This window comes from Oncorhynchus mykiss, chromosome 3 (genome assembly GCF_013265735.2).
Source record: "Oncorhynchus mykiss isolate Arlee chromosome 3, USDA_OmykA_1.1, whole genome shotgun sequence".
Lineage (NCBI taxonomy): Eukaryota > Metazoa > Chordata > Actinopteri > Salmoniformes > Salmonidae > Oncorhynchus > Oncorhynchus mykiss.
The window spans coordinates 10523023-10549876 of NC_048567.1; the positions used below are offsets into that span (position 1 = coordinate 10523023).

The 26854-nt window shown below is 45.8% G+C and overlaps 1 protein-coding gene across 1 annotated transcript in view; it reads left to right on the top strand.

Annotated features, from left to right (window-relative positions):
• The window catches only part of LOC110520829 (glutamate receptor ionotropic, NMDA 2D), a 173299-nt gene that overhangs the window by 91265 nt on the left and 55180 nt on the right, over positions 1-26854 (top strand). Inside the window, exons 4-9 of the mRNA XM_036963819.1 lie at positions 6610-6876; positions 11219-11547; positions 14460-14574; positions 22000-22205; positions 23116-23281; positions 26090-26243. Coding sequence (XP_036819714.1) covers positions 6610-6876; positions 11219-11547; positions 14460-14574; positions 22000-22205; positions 23116-23281; positions 26090-26243 — 1237 coding nt within the window. The remainder of the gene's footprint in view (positions 1-6609; positions 6877-11218; positions 11548-14459; positions 14575-21999; positions 22206-23115; positions 23282-26089; positions 26244-26854) is intronic.

Here is a 26854-nt window from a genome sequence, read left to right on the forward strand (position 1 = left end):
GAAAACCGAAACAGCCTATACTTGTGTAACCTAACACAGACCAATGACATCAGGACACTAAGGACAATCACCCACGACAAACTCAAAGAATATGGCTGCCTAAATATGGTTCCCAATCAGAGACAACGATAAACACCTGCCTCTGATTGAGAACCACTTCAGACAGCCATAGACTTAGCTAGAACACCCCACTAGCTACAATCCCCATACATACACACCACATACAAAAATAAAGAACGTGATGAACGTAACGAAAACCTAAACAGCCTATCTGGTGAAAACACATAGACAGGAACAATCACCCACAAACACACAGTGAAACCCAGGCTACCTAAATATGGTTCCCAATCAGAGACAATGACGAACACCTGCCTCTGACTGAGAACCATATCAGGCTGAACATAGAAATAGACAAACAAGACATGAAACATAGAATGCCCACTCAGATCACACCCTGACCAATCAAAACATAGAAAATACAAAGTAAACTATGGTCAGGGCGTGACAAAACTCCTCCACCGTGACAGTAGCTTCAGTAACACACCTAAAACCGTGCCGAAGTGACAGGGACGGCATCCCCATTCGGGCTGCCATCCCCGCCAAAATCAGGGTAATTTCGATACGAAAAACAAAAAACTTAATTCTACCACAACAAAAAAAGTAAAAATAATAACCTTAATAACCTTAACCCAAAAAAATGCCACCAAGAAATAGCAAACCGAAAGAAAGTTGTGAATATCTAACTCTCCACAACACACGCACTCCTTCACTCAAACAATTCCCAGCATGCACAAATCACTCCCAGCATGCAGAGAGAGACACAGAGAGAGAGAGAGAATCAGGGTTAGAGAGAGAAATCTCTGGTAGGATTAAGTGGATGATCCTGCCACCTGGTCTAACTCAGCAGGCTTCACAGACCTTACACCCGTGTCCCATCTCTCTCTCTCTTTCTCTTTCTCTTTTTCTCTCTCTCTCTCTCCTCTCTCTCAATTCAATTCAATTCAATTCAAGGGGCTTTATTGGCATGGGTAACATGTGTTAACATTGCCAAAGCAAGTGAGGTAGATAATATACAAAAGTTAAATAAACAATACAAATTAAAAGTAAACATTACACATACAGAAATGTCAAAACAATAAAGACATTTCAAATGTCATATTATGTATATATATATATACAGTGTTCTCTCTCTCTCTTTCCCCTCCATCTCTCTCTCCCCCCATCTCTCTCCCCCCGACATCTCTCATTTGGACTGGTTAGAACTGGATGGATGGGGAGGTCAAATAATCAATTTCAATTCAGTCAATTCATGAAGTACTTGAACAATATTCCAGAACTGTATTTCAATTTATCTCTTGAAGTGACCGAGAATTGACCATAGTCCTGGGATGGATATGAGGATGCGGAATGCTCAGAATCATGATTGGTAGCTGCTGGATGGAGGACAGGGGGTCTGGGCTGGGATAGGGATTATGTATGGGTGTGGGGGATGGGTTGGGGTTGGTGTTGGGGTATACACTCTCAGAAAAAAGGTGCTATCTAGAACCTATAAGGGTTTTCAGCTGTCCCCATTGGAGAACCCCTTGAAGAACCCTTTTGGTTTCAGGTAGAACACTTATGAGTTTAATGTAGAACTCTTTTCACAGAGGGAACCCAAAGGAGTTCTACCTAGAACCAAAAATAGTTCTACCTGGAACCAAAAAGGGTTATTCTATGGGGTCAGCCGAAGAACCCTTTCGGAACCCTTTTTCCAAGAGTTGGGTAGGGATATAGGGGTTGGGTTGGGGTTAGGTTGAGGTATAGGGTTGGTGTTTGTGTTGGGGTATAGGGTTTGGGTTGGTTCTGGGTATAGGGGTTGGGTTTTGTATAGGGGTTGGGGTTAGATTGAGGTATAATGTTGGTGATGGGGTATAGGGGTTGGGTTGAGGTATATGATTGGTGGTAGGGTATTGGGGTTGGGTTGGGTTGAGGTATATGGTTGGTGTTGGGGAATAGGGGTTGGGTTGAGGTATATGATTGGTGGTAGGGTATAGGGGTTGGGTTGGGTTGAGGTATATGGTTGGTGTTGGGGTATAGGGGTTGCGTTGGGTTGAGGTATAGGGTTAGTGTTGGGATATAGGGGTTGGTGTTGGGATATAGGGTTGGGGTATGGAGTTGGTGTTGGGGTATAGTGGTTGGGTTGGGGTATAGGGTTGGGGTATAGGGGTTGGGTTAGGTTGAGGTATAGTGTTGGGATATAGCGTTGGTGTTAGGTATAGGGTTTGGGTTGGTTTTGGGGTTTAGGGTTGGTGTTGGGATATAGGGTTGGTGTTGGGGTATAGGGTTGGGGTATAGGGGTTGGGTTAGGTTGAGGTATAGTGGTTGGGGTATAAGGTTGGTGTGGGGGTATAGGGTTGGTGTTGGGATATAGGGTTGGTGTTGGGGTATAGGGTTGGGGTATAGGGTTGGTGTTGGGGTATAGGGTTGGGGTATAGGGGTTGGGTTAGGTTAGGTTGAGGTATAGTGTTTGGATATAGTGTTGGTGTTAGGTATAGGGTTTGGGTTGGTTTTGGGGTATAGGGTTGGTTTTGGGGTATAGAGTTGGTTTTGGGTATAGGGTTGGTGTCTGGGTATTGGGTTGGTGTTGGGGTATAGGGTTGGTGTTGGTGTTGGGTTGGATTTGGGGTATAGGGTTGGTGTTGGGGTATAGGGTTGGTGTTGGTGTTGGGTTGGATTTGGGGTATAGGGTTGGTGTTGGGGTATAGGGTTGGGGTATAGGGGTTGGGTTAGGTTGAGGAATAGTGTTGGGATATAGCGTTGGTGTTAGGTATAGGGGTTGGGTTGGTTTTGGGGTATAGGGTTGGTGTTGGGGTATAGGGTTGGTGTTGGTGTTGGGGTATTGGACTGGGGTATAGGGTTGGTGTTGGGGTATAGGGTTGGGGTATAGGGTTGGTGTTGGGGTATAGGTTTGGTGTTGGGGTATTGGACTGGGGTATAGGGTTGGTGTTGGGGTATAGGGTTGGGGTATAGGGTTGGTGTTGGGGTATAGGGTTGGTGTTGGTTTTGGGTTGGATTTGGGGTATAGTGTTGGTGTTTGGGTATTGTGGTTGGGGTATAGGGTTGGTGTTGGGGTATAAAGTTGGGGTATAGGGTTGGTGTTGGGGTATAGGGGTTGGGGTATAGGGGTTGGGGTAATTTTGTTGGTGTTGGGGTAAAGGGGTTGGGGTATAGGGTTGGTGTTGGGGCGTAGGGGTTAGGGTAATTGCGTTGGTGTTGGGGTATAGGGGTTGGGGTATAGTGGTTGTGGTATAGGAGTTGGGGTATAGTGGTTGGGGTATAGGAGTTGGGGTATAGGGGTTGGGGTATAGGGGTCAGGGTATAGGGATTGGGGTATAGGGGTTGGTGTTGGGGACAGTGTGCTATAAGAAGCTGAGTCAGACATCCTGAGACACTGCTGTGTTTGACCTGTAAATGGCACCAAACTGGGCTGCTACTACAGCTGTCCCTCGGATGTGTCACAACTATCCGTGTGTGTGTGTGTGTGTGTGTGTGTGTGTGTGTGTGTGTGTGTGTGCGTGTGTGTGTGTGTGTGTGTGTGTGTGTGTGTGTGTGTGTGTGTGTGTGGATGGGAGAGAGAGAGAGAGAGAGAGAGAGAGAGAGAGAGAGAGAGAGAAAGAGAACATACAGTACAACCCATATTTATGTTGAATTATTTTTCCCTTTTGTACTTTAACAAGTTGCACATCGTTATAACACTGTATATAGCCATAATATGGCATCTGAAATGTCATTATTCCTCTGAAACCTTTGTGAATGTTATGTTTACTGATCATTTTCTATTGTTTATTACACTTTCGTTTATTATCTATTTCACTTGATTTGGCAATGTGAACATATGTTTCCCATGCCAATAAAACACTTGAGAGAGAGAGAGAGAGAGAAAGAGAGGGGGTTGCGTTATTTACAGTATATGTGTGTAAATTAAAACGTTTCAGACATGCATCCTGCCTAGTAGCTAGAAAAAACAACACCAATACATTTGTTTTTACAAATAACTGTTTAACTCCTGAGGAATGCATTCAAACCTCTTTGATGCCCTTCCTTTGAAGACCCCCCCCCCACACACACACACACACACTCCCATCTAAATGTAATCCAAATCTATGGAAAAGACTAGATCCAGCGGTCATTGGAGACTTCACTCAACAATCATCTTCTGTGTTTTAGCCTGCTTTTACTCTACCACTGTAGCCGTCCCATGAAAACTTCAACCCCCAGTATGCCTCTTCACCCTGAACAGACATCGGATAGTCATGGGAGTTGTAGTTCTTTGTAGAGATGGTCTGTGTGTAGATTGATGAGGCACAATTTTTATTTAATCCATTTGAGAAAAAAGCTGTAATGTAACAAAACGTGGAAAATGTCAACGGGTTGAATATTTCAGAAGGCAGTGTAGATCTAGGATCAGCTGACTGTCTCTAAATCCTTACCTTAAAATACATCATATCCTGCTAGATCTGGATTGATGAATGTTAACAATTCTTAAAAAATAGTTAATGGGTTAGGGATTGCGATAATATGGCATGCTAACATATTTGCTATTCAATTTACCAGTGAGGCTTATTCTAAACACCTTTGGGCTGCATTCTGGCTCTGGGCAGAGTTTACCCATAGACACATACAGTGCCTTGCGAAAGTATTCGGCCCCCTTGAACTTTGCGACCTTTTGCCACATTTCAGGCTTCAAACATAAAGATATAAAACTGTATTTTTTTGTGAAGAATCAACAACAAGTGGGACACAATCATGAAGTGGAACGACATTTATTGGATATTTCAAACTTTTTTAACAAATCAAAAACTGAAAAATTGGGCGTGCAAAATTATTCAGCCCCCTTAAGTTAATACTTTGTAGCGCCACCTTTTGCTGCGATTACAGCTGTAAGTCGCTTGGGGTATGTCTCTATCAGTTTTGCACATCGAGAGACTGACATTTTTTCCCATTCCTCCTTGCAAAACAGCTCGAGCTCAGTGAGGTTGGATGGAGAGCATTTGTGAACAGCAGTTTTCAGTTCTTTCCACAGATTCTCGATTGGATTCAGGTCTGGACTTTGACGTGGCCATTCTAACACCTGGATATGTTTATTTTCGAACCATTCCATTGTATATTTTGCTTTATGTTTTGGATCATTGTCTTGTTGGAAGACAAATCTCCGTCCCAGTCTCAGGTCTTTTGCAGACTCCATCAGGTTTTCTTCCAGAATGGTCCTGTATTTGGCTCCATCCATCTTCCCATCAATTTTAACCATCTTCCCTGTCCCTGCTGAAGAAAAGCAGGCCCAAACCATGATGCTGCCACCACCATGTTTGACAGTGGGTATGGTGTGTTCAAGGGTGATGAGCTGTGTTGCTTTTACGCCAAACATAACGTTTTGCATTGTTGCCAAAAAGTTCAATTTTGGTTTCATCTGACCAGAGCACCTTCTTCCACATGTTTGGTGTGTCTCCCAGGTGGCTTGTGGCAAACTTTAAACAACACTTTTTATGGATATCTTTAAGAAATGGCTTTCTTCTTGCCACTCTTCCATAAAGGCCAGATTTGTGCAATATACGACTGATTGTTGTCCTATGGACAGAGTCTCCCACCTCAGCTGTAGATCTCTGCAGTTCATCCAGAGTGATCATGGGCCTCTTGGCTGCATCTCTGATCAGTCTTCTCCTTGTATGAGCTGAAAGTTTAGAGGGACGGCCAGGTCTTGGTAGATTTGCAGTGGTCTGATACTCCTTCCATTTCAATATTATCGCTTGCACAGTGCTCCTTGGGATGTTTAAAGCTTGGGAAATCTTTTTGTATCCAAATCCGGCTTTAAACTTCTTCACAACAGTATCTCGGACCTGCCTGGTGTGTTCCTTGTTCTTCATGATGCTCTCTGCGCTTTTAACGGACCTCTGAGACTATCACAGTGCAGGTGCATTTATACGGAGACTTGATTACACACAGGTGGATTGTATTTATCATCATTAGTCATTTAGGTCAACATTGGATCATTCAGAGATCCTCACTGAACTTCTGGAGAGAGTTTGCTGCACTGAAAGTAAAGGGGCTGAATAATTTTGCACGCCCAATTTTTCAGTTTTTGATTTGTTAAAAAAGTTTGAAATATCCAATAAATGTCGTTCCACTTCATGACTGTGTCCCACTTGTTGTTGATTCTTCACAAAAAAATACAGTTTTATATCTTTATGTTTGAAGCCTGAAATGTGGCAAAAGGTCGCAAAGTTCAAGGGGGCCGAATACTTTCGCAAGGCACTGTATCTACACTGTAGGATCAGTTTACCCAACCCAAATCCTAACCAAATCAGAACCCCAGAAAACCCCTTCATCCTCAATGCTGGGTTGTGTTCAGAAGGTGTAAAACGGGAGACAACGCTGTGAAACGGAGATATTACAGGGGTCCCGTTCAGTGATAAAAAAACAACAGCAACGTGTTGAGCTGTTTTGAAGTGGAGAAGGTGCTCTACTCCTAGACCTCCTAGAGGAAAGCTGATGTTGTGCTTCCTGTTTGGCAGCGTTCTGTCCCGTGTGCTTGCCTGTGTCTATAGAACTTTAAGGTGTGCTCCTCTACTGCAGGAGTCAGGCTCCATCTTCCTCCAGTTCAGCTCATCCACCAGCCTCCAGCTGGAGGTCATCTTCAAAATACTAGAGGAGTACGACTGGACCACCTTCTCAGTGGTGTCCACCCGTCACCATGGCTACCAGGACTTCCTGTCGGTGGTGGACGGCCTGACGGACGGCTCGTTCATCGGCTGGGAGAAGAAGAGCGTGGTCATGCTGAACGTGACGGACGACCCGGGAGGGGCACGCACGCGCAGGCTGCTCAAGGAGAACGAGGCGCAGGTGAGACAGGGGGGAGGGAGGGGGGGAGGGGGAGAAAAGGGGAAGGAAGTGTTACTGAGTGGCCATGAGACTCCATGTGGCTGGCTGGGTTGGCTGGGTTCCTCCTCCTTCTTCCTCTCTCCCTCTGTCCCTGTGGCTCTCTCTCCTCTCTCTCCTCTATCCCTCTGTTCTTCTCATCACTCCATCCCTTCATGACTAGTGTGTGCCCGTTCTTTCTCTCTCCCTTTGCTCCTTCATTCTATTTTCCTTTCTTTTCAAAACTGTCTCTCAAGCTGAATTCCTCCCTCCCTCCTTCATTCTCCCTCTCTCCGCAGCATGTCTCTTTGCCTGTAGACATACTGAACACCACTGCTCTCTGTTGGGTTGGTTCAGTCTGGGTCTCAGTGTCTCAAATGTCTCAGCATGGCCACTGCAGCTCTGTCTCCCTGTGTGTGTGTGTGTGTGTGTGTGTGTGTGTGTGTGTGTGTGTGTGTGTGTGTGTGTGTGTGTGTGTGTGTGTGTGTGTGTGTGTGTGTGTGTGTGTGTGTGTGTATGTGTGTGTGTGTGTATGTGTGTGTGTGTGTGTATTGGATTGGATTCCTTAGGCTCCTCTCGGCTGGTGTCACTGTTAATATAACATAGTGCCCGCAGCGGGCTGCCTATGCGCAGTGCATTAACCCTAACCCTCCCCTTTTCTCTGCTTCTCTCCCCTCCCTTATTGCTCTCTCTCATCCCTCCTCTGCCTTCCCCTCTCTCTTCACCCACTCTCTCTCCTTTTCTCGCTGTGTTTCCCCTCTCTTTCTCGCTCTCCCAGTGATAATCAGTGCTTGTGTCTGTCTGCTCAGTGACAGTGTGTGTTTGCATTAAAGACTCTATCTGCTTCTGTCCCTTTTTTTTCCTGCTGTTCTCTCTCAATGTGTATTCAACAGTGTGTGGGGCTAACGCAGGTGCACAGGATCCATTTCCACTTAAATAGCTCTCTCTTTCTCCCCCTCTCTTTCTGTTTCTGCCTCTGCTTATTTGTCTTTATATCCATTTCGCTCTCTCTCTTCCTCTCCATTTCTCTCTCTCTCTCTCTCTCTCTCTCTCTCTCTCTCTCTCTCTCTCTCGCCCCTCTCTCTCTCTCGCCCCCCTCTCTCTCTCTCTCTCTCTCTCTCTCTCTCTCTCTCTCTCTCTCTCTCTCTCTCTCCAATTCACTGGAGGTTTATTGGCATCCGGGCTGGATTGTTTTGCCAAGCCATTACAGTTCAAAATTCAATGAAGGCACAATTCTCAAAATTCTTAATTCTCTGTCTCCTCCACTCCCTTCATCCCTGCCTCTCTCTATAACTCTTTTTCCTTCCTCTGTCCTTATCTATTCTACCCTATACTAAACCCCTCCCCTTTCTCCCATTCTGCTAGTCCCCCTCTCCCCTTTCTCTCCCAGTATCTGTCAGCATTTCACTTAACCGTGTTTCCCCTATCTCACCCCCTTAAAACCTTCTCCACCCTGTTTCTCCCTTCCTCAGCAATTGTGGCATTGTTGGAGTGATCTACTGTGCTCTCGTCCTCCCTCTCTCTCTCCATCCATCCCTCCCTATCGCTCTCTCTTTCTCTCCTTCTCTCTCTCTCCATCCATCCCTCCCTATCGCTCTCTCTTTCTCTCCTTCTCTCTCTCCATCCATCCCTCCCTTTCGCTCTCTCTTTCTCTCTTCTCTCTCTCTCTATCCATCCCTCCCTATCGCTCTCTCTTTCTCTCCTTCTCGCTCTCTCCATCCATCCCTCCCTATCGCTCTCTCTTTCTCTCCTTCTCTCTCTCTCCATCCATCCCTCCCTTTTGCTCTCTCTCTCCCCATCCATCCATCCCTCTCTATCGCTCTCTCTTTCTCTCCTTCTCTCTCCCCATCCATCCATCCCTCCCTATCGCACACTCTCTCTTTCTCTCCTTCTCTCTCTCTCCATCCATCCCTCCCTATCGCTCTCTCTTTCTCTCCCTCTCTCTCTCTCCATCCATCCCTCCTTTCGCTCTCTCTTTCTCTCCTTCTCTCTCTCTCCATCCATCCCTCCCTATCGCTCTCTCTTTCTCTCCTTCTCTCTCTCTCCATCCATCCCTCCCTTTCACTCTCTCTTTCTCTCCTTCTCTCTCTCTCCCTACTCCCCTGCTGTTACTATATATCTTATCTCCCCAGGGCCTGATTTTACCAAAATATGTCTGCCTCTTTTTTCTCTTCTCCCCCATCCCCCATCCCCCATCACTTCCCTCTCTCATCCCCCCTTTTCTCCCACGAGTGACTAATCTGCTTGATACTTCCCTTCTCAATACTGTACTCCATTCTCTCTCTCCCTCTCTCCCCCATCTCTCCCCCTCCCTCCCTATCTCCCAAGACTCTGCTGCTTTTAATTACATATGTCAGCGTTTAACCTCTCCCATTTTCCCTCAGGTGTGTTTGCTCTTTAGACCCCCTCCCTTCTCTCATTCTCCCCATCCCTCTGTCTCTCTCTCTACCCCCCACTGTCATATTGTCTCCCTCCTTCGTCATGCTCAAACTCATTAACACATATGTGTCATCTCCTACTGTCTGTCATTAGTATGCTCATAAACACAGCAGTAACATCAGCTCTTACTTCTCTCCTTACTCCTCCTGCCTTCTCCCCCTCCTCCTGTCTTCTCCTGTCTTCTCCCCCTCCTCCTTACTCCTCCTGTCTTCCCCATCCTCCTTACCCCTCCTGTCTTCTCCTGTCTTCTCCCCCTCCCCCTTACTCCTCCTGTCTTCTCCCCCTCCTCCTTACTCCTCCTGTCTTCTCCCCCTCCCCCTTACTCCTCCTGTCTTCTCCCCCTCCCCTTACTCCTCCTGTCTTTTCCCCCTCCTCCTTACTCCTCCTGTCTTCCCCCCTCCTCCTTACTCCTCCTGTCTTCTCCCCTCCTCCTTACTCCTCCTGTCTTCTCCCCCTCCTTACTCCTCCTGTCTTCTCCCCCTCCTCCTTACTCCTCCTGTCTTCTCCATCCTCCTTACTCCTCCTGTCTTCCCCATCCTCCTTACCCCCACTGTCTTCTCCTGTCTTCTCCCCCATCCTCCTTACTCCCCCTGTCTTCTCCCCATCCTCCTTACCCCTCCTGTCTTCTCCCCCTCCTTCTTACTCCTCCTGTCTTCTCCCCCTCCTTCTTACTCCTCCTGTCTTCCCCATCCTCCTTACTCCTCCTTTCTTCTCCCCCTCCCCTTTACTCCTCCTGCCTTCTCCCCCTCCTCCTGTCTTCTCCTGTCTTCTCCCCCTCCCCCTTACTCCTCCTGTCTTCTCCCCCTCCTCCTTACTCCTCCTGTCTTCTCCCCCTCCTCCCTACTCCTCCTGTCTTCTCCCCCTCCCCCTTACTCCTCCTGTCTTCTCCCCCTCCTCCTTACTCCCCCTTTCTTCTCCCCATCCTCCTTACTCCTCCTGTCTTCCCCATCCTCCTTACTCCTCCTGTCTTCCCCATCCTCCTTACTCCTCCTTTCTTCTCCCCCTCCCCTTACTCCTCCTGTCTTTTCCCCCTCCTCCTTACTCCTCATGTCTTCCCACCCTCCTCCTTACTCCTCCTGTCTTCTCCCCCTCCTCCTTACTCCTCCTGTCTTCTCCCCCTCCTCCTTACTCCTCCTGTCTTCTCCCCATCCTCCTTACTCCTCCTGTCTTCCCCATCCTCCTTACCCCCCCTGTCTTCTCCCCCCTCCTTACCCCTCCTGTCTTCTCCCCCTCCTCCTTACTCCTCCTGTCTTCTCCCCCTCCTCCTTCCTCCTCCTGTCTTCTCCCCCTCCTCCTTACTCCTCCTGTCTTCCCCCTCCTCCATACTCCTTCTGCCTTCTCCCACCTTCTCCCCCTCCTCCTTACTCCTCCTGTCTTCCCCCTCCCCCTTACTCCTCCTGCCATCTCTCCCTCCTGTCCTCCTTCAGCTTCTATCCTTTAACCCTCACCTCACTAGTTAGTATAGCTTTGTCTTTCATCTATAGGAGAGTCTTGTTGCTCCTTCCTTCCCTCTCTCTCTCTCTCTCTCTCTCTCTCTCTCTCTATCTCTATCTCTCTGCCTCCCTCCATATCCCATGGCCCTAATCTCACTACATAACCTGTATATCTCTCCTCTCCTCTTCCCCTCCTCTAGCAACCTCTGTCTCTCCATCTCTCCCTCCCCTTCCTCCTATCTGTCTCCCTTGACCCTTGGCCTTTACGTATATCACTATTGTATATGTCTGTCTCCCCCTCCTCCCCTGTATTCTACTCCTCCAGGTAGTCTGCTGTTCTGCCCCTCGCCCTCTCTCTCTCCAGCCTTCTGTCTCTCTCTCTCCCTGTCTCCCCTTATCTCACGATGTACCCATGTATCTCCCCTCTCCTCCTCCCCTGTATTCCCCTCCACCAGGTACGTCTGCTCTACTGTTCCCAGGAGGAGGCCGAGCTGGTGTTTAAAGCAGCCTGGGCCGCGGGTCAGGCTGGACCCTCTCACATGTGGTTCGCTGTGGGGCCAGCCCTGTCCGGCCTTGGCATGGAGGGTCTCCCCAGGGCCCTGTTCGCCGTGCGTCCGCAGGGCTGGAAGGACAAGCCCCGCATGAGGATCGCCCGGGGCGTGTCCATACTGACCCACGGGGCGGTGGCACTGCGCCGCGACTATGGGGCCTCCGGAGGGCCAAACTTTGTCACCAACTGCATGACGGAATCCAATCAAACACACAGGGTGCGGGGCAGGATGAGGTGAGGGGGGAGGAGGGATGGATGGATAGAGGAAAAGGGGGAGCATGGGAGGTGGTTGGGGTGAGGGTGAAGAGGACAAGCCCTGCGTAGGGCAGCATGTAGCCTAGTGGTTAAGAGCATTGGGCCAATAACCAAAAGCTTGCAGGATCAAATCCCCAAGCCAACTAGGGGAACAATATGTGCCCTCGAAAATGGCACTTTAACCTAATTGCTCCTGTAAATCACTCTTTTTTTAAAGGGGATTAGGTATGCAAATAGAAGATACAGCCAAATGGAGAAGATAAAGAACAGGAAAAGCAACCGATGACAGATAGCACCTTACGTACTGCTGCCTGCTGTTCACTGGCTGGAACTGCATCCTACTAGGATTCTCTCTGATGATTCTCTCTGATGATCTATTGTCATAGATCTAAATACACTGGGATGACATGATGATGCAACGGTCATAAAAACTGTCTTGTCTTATTAACAAAATACGTTGAGATTGCGCAAGGCCCCCGGGGATACAGGTGTGTCACTTCAAAGATCCACACTGACCACTCTGATGTTTGGTAATGTCTGACAAATTGTGGTCTGGCAGTACTATTTGCTTAATATCTGCAGACCTTTACATGGCCCAGCAGGGGTGTCATGTACCCCAAAAATTAGAGGGGGCACAAATTACTAAAAGATGGCTGGGGGGGTGGTCCGGAGGGGGGCTAGGTCCCTCGTCCTGAAGTTGGAGAATTTAGAATTTTTCAAATACCTGAAAATGCTTTTTCCTGCAATCCAAAGCCATAATCATTATGCTTAATTATATGTAATATATATATATATATATATATATATATATATATATATATATAGTGTGGAGTGGTTGAAAAATGAGTTTTAATGACTCCAACCTAAGTGTTTGTACACTTCTGACTTCAACTGTATATATATATATACATATATATATATATATATATATTTGTTAACCACACATTTCTGGTTAACAAATAATAGTTTTTGCAAGTCGGATAGGACATCTACTTTGTGCATGACAAAAGTAATGTTTCCAACAATTGTTTACAGACAGATTATTTCACTTATAATTCACTGTATCACAATTCCAGTGGGTCAGAAGTTTACATACACTAAGTTGACTGTGCCTTTAAACAGCTTGGAAAATTCCAAATTCCAAATTCCATGGCTTTAGAAGTTCTGATAGGCTAATTGACATCATTTGAGTCAATTGGAGGTGTACCTGTGGATGTATTTCAAGGCCTACCTTCAAATTCAGTGCCTCTTTGCTTGACATCATGGGAAAATCCAAAGAAATCTGCCAAGACCTCAGAAAAAAAATTGTAGACCTCCACAAGTCTGGTTCATCCTTGGGAGCAATTTCCAAATGTCTGAAGGTGCCACGTTCATTTGTACAAACAATAGTACACAAGTTTAAACACCATGGGACCATGCAGCCGTCATACCGCCCAGGAAGGAGACGTGTTCTGTCTCCTAGAGATGAACGTACTGTGGTGCAAAAAGTGCAAATCAATCCCAGAACAACAGCAAAGGACCTTGTGAAGATGCTGGAGGAAACAGGTACAAAATGATCTAAACCTACAGTAAAACAAGTCCTATATCGACATAACCTGAAAGGCCGCTCAGCAAGGAAGAAGCCGCTGCTCAAAAGACAGACTATGGTTTGCAACTGCACATGGGGACAAAGATCGTACTGGAGAAATGTCCTCTGGTCTGATGAAACAAAAATAGAACAGTTTGGCCATATTGACCATCGTTATGTTTGGAGGAAAAAGGAGGGCACTTGCAAGCCAAAGAACACCATCCCAACTGTTGTGGGGGTGCTTTGCTGCAGGAGGGGCTGGTGCACTTCACAAAATAGATGGCTTCATGAGGAAGGAAATGATGTGTTATGTGTTATTATTTAGCTTGGTTGCAGATGGGTCTTCCAAATGGACAATGACCCCAAGCATACTTCTAAAGTTGTGGCAAAATGGCTTAAGGACAACAAAGTCAAGGTATTGGAGTTGCCATCACAAAGCCCTGACCTCAATCCTACCCAAAATGTGTGGGCAGAACTGAAAAAGCGTGCGCAAGCAAGGAGGCCTACAAACCTGACTCAGTTACACCAGCTCTGTCAGGAGGAATGGGCCAAAATTCCCCCAACGTATTGTGGAAAGCTTGTGGAAGGCTACCCAAAATGTTTGACCCTAGTTAAACAATTTAAAGGCAATGCTGCCAAATACTAATTGAGTGTATGTAAACTTCTGACAGACTGGGAATGTGATGGAAGAAATAAAAGCTGAAATAAATCATTCTCTCTACTATTATTCTGACATTTCACATTCTTAAAATATAGTGGTGATCCTAACTGACCTAAGACAGGGAATTTTTACTCAGATTAAATGTCAGGAATTGTGAAAAACTGAGTTGAAATGTATTTGGCTAAGGAGTATGTAAACTAATGACTTCAACTGTATATATTTATGCATACAGTATCTAAGCATACCTCTTGAACTGTCTGTATCCTTCTGAATGGTGTTTTCTTTAAGAAACTAAGTATGCTTCTATGCATCTTTGCTTAAATTGAAAGGAATGTGAGGGTTATTCAGTACATTTAGTAATTGCTTGCTTTTCTAAAGTCTATCAACCTTGCCAGCAGGCGTGCCAGCCAAGATAGTTAGGTAAGCTAGCTTAACTTGATGAACAGCCTGAAATGGCTTATTGGGAGCTAGTTATGAGATTGGGAACCTATCTGGGTTTACAGAGTATTACAGAGAAAAAACAAACATTTTTAACTTTCATATTTTTTTTAAGATGCGAAATCTGAGGGGGCAGTTCATCTGTGGCCCAGAAGTCTCACTCACTGCACCGCCTGACTCTCTTTCTCCCTCCCCCTCACCCCGCCCCCTGTCTCCCAATGTCAGGTATTTCAGCAACATCACGTTGGGTGGCAGAGACTACTCTTTCGACAGTGACGGTTACCTGGCCAACCCCGTCCTAGAAGTAATCTCCTATACACCTGGCAAAGGCTGGGAGGATGTAAGGACCTTACATTACTTCTGTTGTTGTGACTGTGACAGGCATCACTTCCTGTTGTTGTGCAGTGACAGGCATCACTTCCTGTTGTTGTGCAGTGACAGGCATCACTTCCTGTTGTTGTGACTGTGACAGGCATCACTTCTTGTTGTTGTGCAGTGACAGGCATGGCTCCATTTAGGGCCATTTGGTTGTAAACCTTGTCAACAAGCACAATATAAACTTAACAGCAAGCAAGGGCAGGTCACAGAGGTTTGTGTTCATGTAAAGTTCACTGTGGTTATCCGTGCCTGAGGTGGGGACGAGACTGACCGCTGATCGTTTGGCCTCTTTCTTTCTTCCTGCTGCGTGTGTTGACTTTCTCTTGTCTCTTTGAGTTTTAGCATCTCCTCGCTGACGTTCAATATAGCCAACACGCACGCGCATACGCACACACACACACACAAACACACCCACGTTATCCATGGTTGTTATTTTCTTCTAGTTTAAGTTTTCACTGCTTCCTTTGTCTGAGCTTCTCCTCTCGACAGCTGAACTTCTCCCTTTATTCTCAAACAATGACACCCGATGTCTCCATAAGCACTGTACAATCTCCATACACTAGTTGTCAGTCAGTCTCCCTTTATATCTGTTTGTGTCCTGGTATGCTGCAGTGTGCTTGGATGATGGTCTTTGGTTGGTAAAAACTTCAAACGCTGATCTGGTCTGGTTGTTGGTTCATTGGGTTGTTGCTTATTCTCATTTAAATGGCAGCAGATCCCAGCTCCTGGAGACTGTGTCTGTCTGTCTGTCTGTCTGTCTGTCTGTCTGTCTGTCTGGTGCTGCTTGCCTCAGTGCCTGCTAATAAACAAGTATGTTCAGTAGGTAATTAGTGTGAGTGTGTTGCACACCTCCATCTATATTAGAGGTGTTAGCCATGAGGATTCCATAGGTACATCTAGCCTCAACCTATATTAGAGGTGTTAGCCATGACAGGATTCCATAGGTACATCTAGCCTCAACCTATATTAGAGGTGTTAGCCATGACAGGTTTCCATAGGTACATCTAGCCTCAACCTATATTAGAGGTGTTAGACATGAGGATTCCATAGGTACATCTAGCCTCAACCTATATTAGAGGTGTTAGCCATGACAGGTTTCCATAGGTACATCTAGCCTCAACATGTATTAGAGGTGTTAGCCATGACAGGATTCCATAGGTACATCTAGCCTCTACCTATATTAGAGGTGTTAACCATGACAGGATTCCATAGGTACATCTAGCCTCAACCTATATTAGAGGTGTTAGCCATGACAGGATTCCCTAGGTACATCTAGCCTCAACCTATATTAGAGGTGTTAGCCATGACAGGATTCCCTAGGTACATCTAGCCTCAACCTATATTAGAGGTGTTAGCCATGACAGGATTCCATAGGTACATCTAGCCTCAACCTATATTAGAGGTGTTAGCCATGACAGGTTTCCATAGGTACATCAAGCTTCCTGCTGCTCAGCAGACAGGAGCTAAGTAACAATGTAGTCTACATGTAGTGATGCAAACCTACATCTGTCCTACAGCCTCTCTGTTCTCCTCCCTGGTTGGTTGGATGGCTGATTGGTTGGTTGTTAGGTTGGGCTCGTTTAAAGGGCAGACAACAGCGTGTTGAGCCGTGGCCTGTGTGTGACGTTAGAAGGAAAACACCTGAGCAGGACGTGAGAGAACATAAAAGACAACTAGCCTGACATGACACCTACTGCTTTGCCTCATTAGCATCTGGCTCCTGGAGCTAGCGTAGCTGCGCTGTGCCGTGGGGTGTGTGTGTGTGTGTTTGTGTGTATGCGTAGCCCGCTACATCGCTACTGACATGTCATGCATATTTTATAAAGCTGTGTTTTGTTCAGAAACCCATAATACCAGCCCCTGTCACCTGTTGGAGATGTGCTGTTTTCTGTTTAATACTGCAGGGTTTTACCGCTGTCACTATCAGTGAGGAGGGAGACGCTCAGAATGCTCTTCGTAAAACACACACACCGTCTTCCATCCCACACATCTACATTCCGCCACACAGACACACACACACACACACACACACACACACACACACACACACACACACACACGCACACACACACACACACACAGTGGTGGATCTCAGCCTCCTGCTGATTGTAACAGTCCACCAGAGTCCAGTTTCAGCGTGTTGTAACATGCTGACTTCTGCCATTTCCTTTGAAACCCTTTCAATTAGGAGCTCTGCACTGCCCCTCAGTCTTAGAGCAAACCCAGGAGAAGACACACACATACACACACACAGACACACACACATACACACACACAGACAGACCCACATACACACACACATATTCCTATATTCCTACATACTGTATACATACACAATTATAGTACGCACACACACCACACACACACACACACCACACATACACATATACACACACACACCACTCACACACACACATACACACCCGTATATTCCTAAAAACACATACACACACAAAGCGGATAAGACACCTCTATATGCCTATTCTGCACATCCACGCTGTTGGCTCTCACTGAATATTTAATGTTCTCTTTACAATAACTGCACCATTACCTAGCACACGGGAGGGGAGCACCCAGCTCTGGCTTAGAACACAGAAACACTGCAGAACACTGCTAAACATTACCTAGCACCCGGGAGGGGAGCACCCAGCTCTGGCTTAGAACACAGAAACACTGCAGAACACTGCTAAACATTACCTAGCACCCGGGAGGGGAGCACCCAGCTCTGGCTTAGAACACAGAAACACTGCAGAACACTGCTAAACATTACCCAGCACTAACACTGCTCTCCTGTCCTCTGTAGGAGCAACACTGCTAAACATTACCCAGCACTAACACTGCTCTACTGTCCTCTGTAGGAGCAACACTGCTAAACATTACCCAGCACTAACACTGCTCTCCTGTCCTCTGTAGGAGCAACACTGCTAAACATTACCCAGCACTAACACTGCTCTCCTGTCCTCTGTAGGAGCAACACTGCTAAACATTACCCAGCACTAACACTGCTCTCCTGTCCTCTGTAGGAGCAACACTGCTAGGCTAGCACAGCAGCATTCACTATGGTACTGAACATTGTTTACATTATCAACAACCCAAAAAGTGCTTACACAGCTTGTTTCTACTAAAGAAACACTGCACAAGGGGTTTTGAACGTTTCTGATTATCGTTGAGCCCTTTTTTCCTTTAAAATCATATTTTATTTTAGACATGTTTTCTTTATGTACACCTTCACGGAACAGTTTTTCTTGGGAGCGTATAGGTTTTGTGGACTTTTAATTGTTTTCTCCTATTGAACTCAACCTTAATCTTTATATATCTGTCCTGCAGCTGATCTAGTGGCTGGTTTATGTAGTTAAAGTTATTCAGTCAGAACATCAGCTTGGTACACTATATTCAATCCCAGGCTACAGTACTCCTTTTCCAGATCACTGCACTCAATAGTGGCAAGACAAAGACTTTAGATCTGTTGAAAGACCTCAGTCTGAAGGGGAACACTGTTGTTCAGTTCTAGTGTGAGGTCTTCTTTATGTGTCTCTCGTTGCTTAAATTGGAATAACTCTTTATGGCATTGTGTGGATTACCGCTATCTCAATACCCCTGGTTTGGTTGGTGGTTGGTGTGTGTGTGTGTGTGTGTGTGTGTGTGTGTGTGTGTGTGTGTGTGTGTGTGTGTGTGTGTGTGTGTGTGTGTGGGTGTGTGTGTGTGTGTGTGTGTGTGTGTGTGTGTGTGTGTGTGTGTGTGTTTGCGTTTGAGAGAATCCTGGGTCTGAATATTCTCTTCCTGTCTGTTGACTGTCCGTTGACTGTAGGTTTCGTCTGAGGGGGATGTGGTTGAGAGAATCCTGGGTCTGAATATTCTCTTCCTGTCTGTTGACTGTCCGTTGACTGTCCGTTGACTGTCCGTTGACTGTAGGTTTCGTCTGAGGGGGATGTGGTTGAGAGAATCCTGGGTCTGAATGTTCTCTTCCTGTCTGTTGACTGTCCGTTGACTGTCCGTTGACTGTCTGTTGACTGTCCGTTGACTGTCCGTTGACTGTCCGTTGACTGTAGGTTTCGTCTGAGGGGGATGTGGTTGAAACGCTGTCAGACCTGTTGTTTCTTTACTCACTGGTTCACATATAGTACAGTACAATATAATAAACTGGATGGCATTCTCACTGGTTCACATATAGTACAGTACAATATAATAAACTGGATGGCAATCTCACTGGTTCACATATAGTACAGTACAATATAATAAACTGGATGGCATTCTCACTGGTTCACATATAGTACAGTACAATATAATAAACTGGATGGCATTCTCACTGGTTCACATATAGTACAGTACAATATAATAAACTGGATGGCATTCTCACTGGTTCACATATAGTACAATATAATAAACTGGATGGCATTCTCACTGGTTCACATATAGTACAGTACAATATAATAAACTGGATGGCATTCTCACTGGTTCACATATAGTACAGTACAATATAATAAACTGGATGGCATTCTCACTGGTTCACATATAGTACAGTACAATATAATAAACTGGATGGCATTCTCACTGGTTCACATATAGTACAGTACAATATAATAAACTGGATGGCATTCTCACTGGTTCACATATAGTACAGTACAATATAATAAACTGGATGGCATTCTCACTGGTTCACATATAGTACAGTACAATATAATAAACTGGATGGCATTCTCACTGGTTCACATATAGTACAGTACAATATAATAAACTGGATGGCATTCTCACTGGTTCACATATAGTACAGTACAATATAATAAACTGGATGGCATTCTCACTGGTTCACATATAGTACAATACAATATGAGAAACTGGATGGCACACTCACTGGTTCACATATAGTACAGTGCAATATAATAAACTGGATGGCATTCTCACTGGTTCACATATAGTACAGTACAATATAATAAACTGGATGGCATTTTCACTGGTTCACATATAGTACAGTACAATATAATAAACTGGATGGCACACTCACTGGTTCACATATAGTACAGTACAATATAATAAACTGGATGGCATTCTCACTGGTTCACATATAGTACAGTACAATATAATAAACTGGATGGCATTCTCACTGGTTCACATATAGTACAGTACAATATAATAAACTGGATGGCATTCTCACTGGTTCACATATAGTACAGTACAATATAATAAACTGGATGGCGTTCTCACTGGTTCACATATAGTACAGTACAATATAATAAACTGGATGTCATTCTCACTGGTTCACATATAGTACAGTACAATATAATAAACTGGATGACACACTCACTGGTTCACATATAGTACAGTACAATATAATAAACTGGATGGCATTCTCACTGGTTCACATATAGTACAGTACAATATAATAAACTGGATGGCGTTCTCACTGGTTCACATATAGTACAGTACAATATAATAAACTGGATGGCATTCTCACTGGTTCACATATAGTACAGTACAATATAATAAACTGGATGGCATTCTCACTGGTTCACATATAGTACAGTGCAATATAATAAACTGGATGGCATTCTCACTGGTTCACATATAGTACAGTACAATATAATAAACTGGATGGCATTCTCACTGGTTCACATATAGTACAGTACAATATAATAAACTGGATGGCACACTCACTGGTTCACATATAGTACAGTACAATATAATAAACTGGATGGCACACTCACTGGTTCACATATAGTACAGTACAATATAATAAACTGGATGGCATTCTCACTGGTTCACATATAGTACAGTACAATATGAGAAACTGGATGGCACACTCACTGGTTCACATATAGTACAGTACAATATAATAAACTGGATGGCATTCTCACTGGTTCACATATAGTACAGTACAATATAATAAACTGGATGGCACACTCACTGGCGATTTTAGCATGTAAATCTTGGTGGTGGTGGGGGGGGGGGGGGGGGGGGGGGTGTAATGTGGGATGTATGCCAGCAAAGCCACTACACAACACAACACTGAACAATACATGAATTGCACTATAACGGTGACAAATGATGCCCACAAACTGTTAGGGCCTACATAAAGCTGTCCCAACAGCAGAGTCCCAACATCTTACCACTTTTACACCTGGCAATCAGCGGAGCCTTGTCTGGCAGCGAAACAGTTTATTCAGCCTCATTTTCTGCCTTTAAAAAAAATATTGCTGATATGGCTGACTTGCTTAAACAAAGGTGGTTTCTACTGACAATTGAGATGTACAGTACAACTATGGCATAAGCCGACGACAAGCAGATAAGAGGCAATGCGTAATTTCGATTATGACATTAATGAGCGAGCTAGGACGGACATAGTCAATATAACTATTTGTTCAGCACTTTTGAAATGAACAGCATCAGAATTCAGAACATGGGCCGGTCTTACAGCGTTCTCCCTGTACACCAAGTCAGAACCGTAGGATAGCTCTTACAATATTCAATGATTATATTTCTCAAAAACAGGTTATAGGCTAGATTTGCACCACCAAGTCAAAACAGTAGGTGAAATCAATAGGTAAAAATAGACCAAATTATTAGGGTGAGGCACATGGACTAGTATCAACTTACTACACAACATACACTTAGTATTACTTTCTTAGCTACAGTGTACATATCTCCCTGGCATATTACATCATTTAAGCAGCAGCATACAAGACATTTTTGGACTCACCTTGCTGTGCTGTGTTCACTTGAACAGGACGGTGGCCCGGCGTGGGCAAATTTTGTCATCAACATATGTCAACACAGTCTGTCATTCTCTGGATGCTTTCAAAACAACTGGGAACTGGAAGAAAGGATTTTCCAGTAGATTGTCGACGTGATTCATGATGATAACTGCTACCTAAGATTTTGAAAGTATGATGTTGACATGATCAGTCCAATCAAAGCTACTGTAGATATAACGTGATTTGATGTCATTTTATCTGTGGCCAATGACCCTGAGCCTTCTTGGATGGGCACTTCTAATATAACTCTATGGCAGCACCCAGGGGGCTAGAATTTTCTAGCTCTAGACATGGCGGTGACTTAGTGTTCCTATGAGTGACAGAACACTGAGCCAACCACGGCACAACGCTCCGTATTTTCTGCTGGCTTGCCCCACCACCACAGAAAGCACTAAGCTAGGCTGAAACACCTGCATTTTGAAGCTGACTTACTGAAGAAAACAAAAAAGAGACCATGTTCGTATGCGGCTTTTTTAACTCAATAAAATATATATATTTTTTTACATTGTTTGCAAACTGATATGTGACACGTATTAATGCCATTTCAAACAGGAAAGCTGTGACTGATGTGACAGGGGTTGGTTGATGGGAGTGTGTTTGTGTGTGTCCTGTCTAACCCACTCCCTTCTCTTTCCCAGGTAGGGATGTGGGAAAATGGTAAGTTGGATTTGGTTTATCCAGCGTGGTCGCGTTACGGTCCATTCCTCCAACCGCCTGATGGCGCCCAGCACCTGCGCGTGGTCACTCTGGAGGAACGTCCGTTTGTCATCGTGGAGCTGGCTGACGCCGCCTCCAACACCTGCATCAGAGACTCTGTACCCTGCCGACGACCCCTGAACGCCAGGTCAGAAGGCAGGGGTGATGGGTCAAATTAGACAATTATGTTCATGTCCAATACACAATAAAATACTTTCCTTACCCCGGGACACTTCATCAGGGGACTGTCCAGGGTCTTGGAGGACATAGTAAAATACGGATCATCCCCTAGTGACACACATACAGTACAGTGGCAACAAGACCCCCCTGGAGCCAAACACATCAGCAAAATGGAACTGTCGTTTTTCACAGATCGACCTTCATAATATCATGTGTCTCCAGTGTAATGATCACGTGGTGTCAACATATGACATAATCACTTTCATGGTGTATTGAACACAAACAAATCACATGTTAACCCTCCACTCTCCACATTACCTCTCATCCTTCTCGATCGTGTAGTGGTGAGTGTGAGCCCAGATGGTATATAGGGTTATATGTGATTCAGTTGAAGATATATGGGGGTTGAATTGGACACGAACACAATAGAGCTGCAGTAGAGGTCCACGCATCACGGTTCACCACCTCTAGGAAGGATGAGAACAATTATCATGTGGCAGCACAATTTGACTCTCACTTAAAGGCATAATCCATAACTGTGATTTCCTGTATGGAGTGTGACCCTGACTGAGGAAGAGATACATTCTTTGTCTTAAATATAACAACATATTTTAAATGTTATATATTCTCTCTCTCTCTAACTCTCTCTCTCACTCTCTCAATTTCACTCACTCACTCACTCACTCACTCACTCACTCACTCACTCACTCACTCACTCACTCACTCACTCACTCACTCACTCACTCACTCACTCCCCCACTCACTCACTCACTCCCCCCTCTCTCTCTCTCCCCCTCTCTCTCTCTCTTTCTCTCTCTCTCTCTCTCTCTCTCTCTCTCTCTCTCTCCTGCACCTCGTCTCCCTCTTCCTTCCTCCAGTATTCCTGTCCAGGATCCCCCAAAGAAACAGTGCTGTAAGGGCTTCTGCATCGACATCCTCAAACGATTGGCCAAAATCGTGGGTTTCACCTATGACCTCTACCTGGTGACCAATGGAAAGCACGGGAAGAAGATTGATGGAGTGTGGAACGGCATGATTGGAGAGGTCAGTAAAATGTGAATGATTGATTAGACATTGATTAGACATTGGTAGGCTACAGTACGTAGTTCTTCTTGACCATAATAGTTGTTGGGAAAAGGTCAAAGCTACTTTCCACAGCAGCTGTCGCCAGAGAGGAGAGGAGCACTGAGACAGCTGTCGCTAGAGAGGAGAGGAGCAGCTGTCGGCAGAGAGGAGAGGAGCACTGAGACAGCTATCGCCAGAGAGGAGAGGAGCACTGAGACAGCTGTCGCCAGAGAGGAGAGGAGCACAGAGACAGCTGTCGCCAGAGAGGAGAGGAGCACTGAGACAGCTGTCGCCAGAGAGGAGAGGAGCACTGAAACAGCTGTCGCCAGAGAGGAGAGGAGCACTGAGACAGCTGTCGCCAGAGAGGAGAGGAGCACTGAGACAGCTGTCGCCAGAGAGGAGAGGAGCACTGAGACAGCTGTCGCCAGAGAGGAGAGGAGCAGCTGTCACCAGAGAGGAGAGGAGCACTGAGACAGCTGTCGCCAGAGAGGAGAGGAGCACTGAAACAGCTGTCGCCAGAGAGGAGAGGAGCACTGAGACAGCTGTCGCCAGAGAGGAGAGGAGCAGCTGTCGCCAGAGAGGAGAGGAGCACTGAGACAGCTGTCGACAGAGAGGAGAGGAGCACTGAGACAGCTGTCGCCAGAGAGGAGAGGAGCACTGAGACAGCTGTCGCCAGAGAGGAGAGGAGCACTGAGACACACTGCATGCTGCCATTACAAATAACATTTGATTGATTGGATGGCTGATGATTGATGGATTATAGTGAGGTCACATGACTGAGGCCCTCTGGTTCAGAGGTCATGATATATTGAAGTTAAGGACCTCGTAAGGTGTTTTTTCTTCCTGGTTAGAAGGTCAGGCTTGCTGTTTCTGTGTGTTTCACTGTTGTATGACTATAGCTCTGCATGAGAATGTACGTGTATGTGTGTGTTGCTGTGTGTGTGTGTGTGTGTGTGTGTGTGTGTGTGTGTGTGTGTGTGTTTGTTGGCTGTGTATGTTCAAGCGTTCCCTGGCCTATGCTGTTAACTCCGGGGCAACCAGTTAAGCGCTGGGTGTCGCATCAGTCGCAGACAGAGTTATGGGCTCTTAACCACAGCAGTCACAGACATACATTGTTTAGTAGACACACACACACACACACACACACACACACACACACACACACACACACACAGGCACGCACTTACCCACAATTACATTTTATTCATTTTGCAGGCGCTCTTACCCAGAGTGATTTAGTGACACACAGAACACACTGAAGCACAGATGCACGCACGCAACATTGACAAGCATGTGCACACACAAACATACAAACAATGTTTTTTCTCTTTCTCTTCGCCCTTTGTCTTCCTCATAGACACAGACTGACACATGGTCACAGTCACAGACACCCCCTGGGTATTACAGCTCTTTTTCTGGCAGGCCCTCTGAGAGCTAAACAGGGAGCTGTTGTTTCTGGAATGTGTCCTGCACACACACACACACACACACACACACACACACACACACACACACACACACACACACACACACACACACACACACACACACACACACACACACACACGCATACCATACCGGCACACACACACACATACACACACACACACACACACACACACACACACACACACACACACATACCAGCACATGCACATGCACATACACACACACACACATACACACACACACACTGTGAGCGAGTGGGACAGGGGGGTGATTTTTGATGGAAGTGTCCCGCTGCACCTCCTCAGGTCCCACGGGGAACGCTGGTACATCCTGGTTGTCATGGCAGCAGAAACAATCTCACTCCCTACTCTACTTCTTCTTTATCTGTCATCTTTATGACTTGAACCAGGGCCGATGGTGTCTGTCCACCTATATTCACATGCTAATGGTGAAGTGTGTTTTATTTTCTCAGATTAATTTCTGTCTTTTGATCAGATGTTTCAAAGCCTGCCGTTCTTTGATCAGGTAGCTAATCCAGAGACTTGAAGAGGGGAGTGTGTGTTGCATTGCTGCTCGCTCCCCCTTTTCTGCTGATAAACTCTGAAATGAGAAGGTGCTGTGTCTAAGGCAGATTAACATTTCACTTATTCAATCAGCCGACACAGCAGTTTTTGATTTAGATGGGGGGGGGGGGCTAACTCACTTTGTGTGATGAAGAGATGCGTAGCAGGAGACACGTGGCTGGTGTTTACACTGTGTTGTAGCCCATTCAGCAGATTACATAAGGTGCTAACCCATATCTAGGGTCAGACAGGTTAAAGGTCAGGGATCATCAACTATATTCAGCCTCGGGTTGATTTGTTCTTGAGCGGATGGTCGGGGGGCAGTAACAGAATTGCAAATCATTTGTTGACTTGGGGGACCAAATAAAACCACACGCGGACCAAATTCGGGATGCAGGCCGCGAGTTGGGGAACCCTGTTATAGGTGTATGGACGAGGCGAAAGGGGATAGGCGTTGTTTTTATACCTGTGTTATAATAGTGTGTTTTGAGGCCAGTGTACCCCTCTATCTCTCTAAATGTAGTTTATCCTATAATAATGTGTTATAAGGCCAGTGTACTCCTCTATCTCTCTGAATGTAGTTTATCCTATAATAATGTGTTATGTGGCCAGTGTACCCCTCTATCTCTCTGACTGTAGTTTATCCTATAATAATGTGTTATGAGGCCTGTGTACCCCTCTATCTCTCTGACTGTAGTTTCTCCTATAATAATGTGTTATGTGGCCAGTGTACTCCTCTATCTCTCTGAATGTAGTTTCTCCTCCTGTCCATCAGGTGGTGGGACAGCGAGCAGATATGGCCATCGGATCCCTCACCATCAACGAGGAGAGGTCAGAGGTCGTGGACTTTTCCGTCCCCTTCGTGGAGACGGGCATCAGCGTCATGGTCTCCCGTAGCAACGGAACCGTCTCACCCTCTGCCTTCCTGGGTGAGTGAAGGAACTGATGACTGATGAGGTTGAAGTTATGAAATTCCCACTTCCACATGACTCTCCACCCCCTCCCTATCTAGCTCTGACTTTGCTGATAGCTACTTTATTGAGGAAAAGTGTACTTTCAATGACAGTGATGTGTGGTTGTCCCACCTAGCTATCTTGAGATGAATGCACTCACTAACTGTAAGTCACTCTGGATAAGACAGTCTGCTAAATGACTAAAATGTAAATTAACCTTATGCACAGATCTTGGATCAGCTTACCCTCTCCCAATTCAAAAGTGTTGTGTGGGGGTACAGGTACAGAGTCAGTGTATGGGGGAAAAGGTACAGAGTCAGTGTGTGGGGGTACCGGTACAGAGTCAGTGTGTGGGGGTACCGGTATAGAGTCGGTGTGTGGGGGTACAGTTATAGAGTCGGTGTGTGGGGGTACAGGTATAGAGTCGGTGTGTGGGGGTATAGGTATAGAGTCAGTGTGTGGGGGTACTGGTACAGAGTCAGTGTGTGGGGGTACCGGTACAGAGTCAGTGTGTGGGGGTACCGGTATAGAGTCGGTGTGTGGGGGTACAGTTATAGAGTCGGTGTGTGGGGGTACAGGTATAGAGT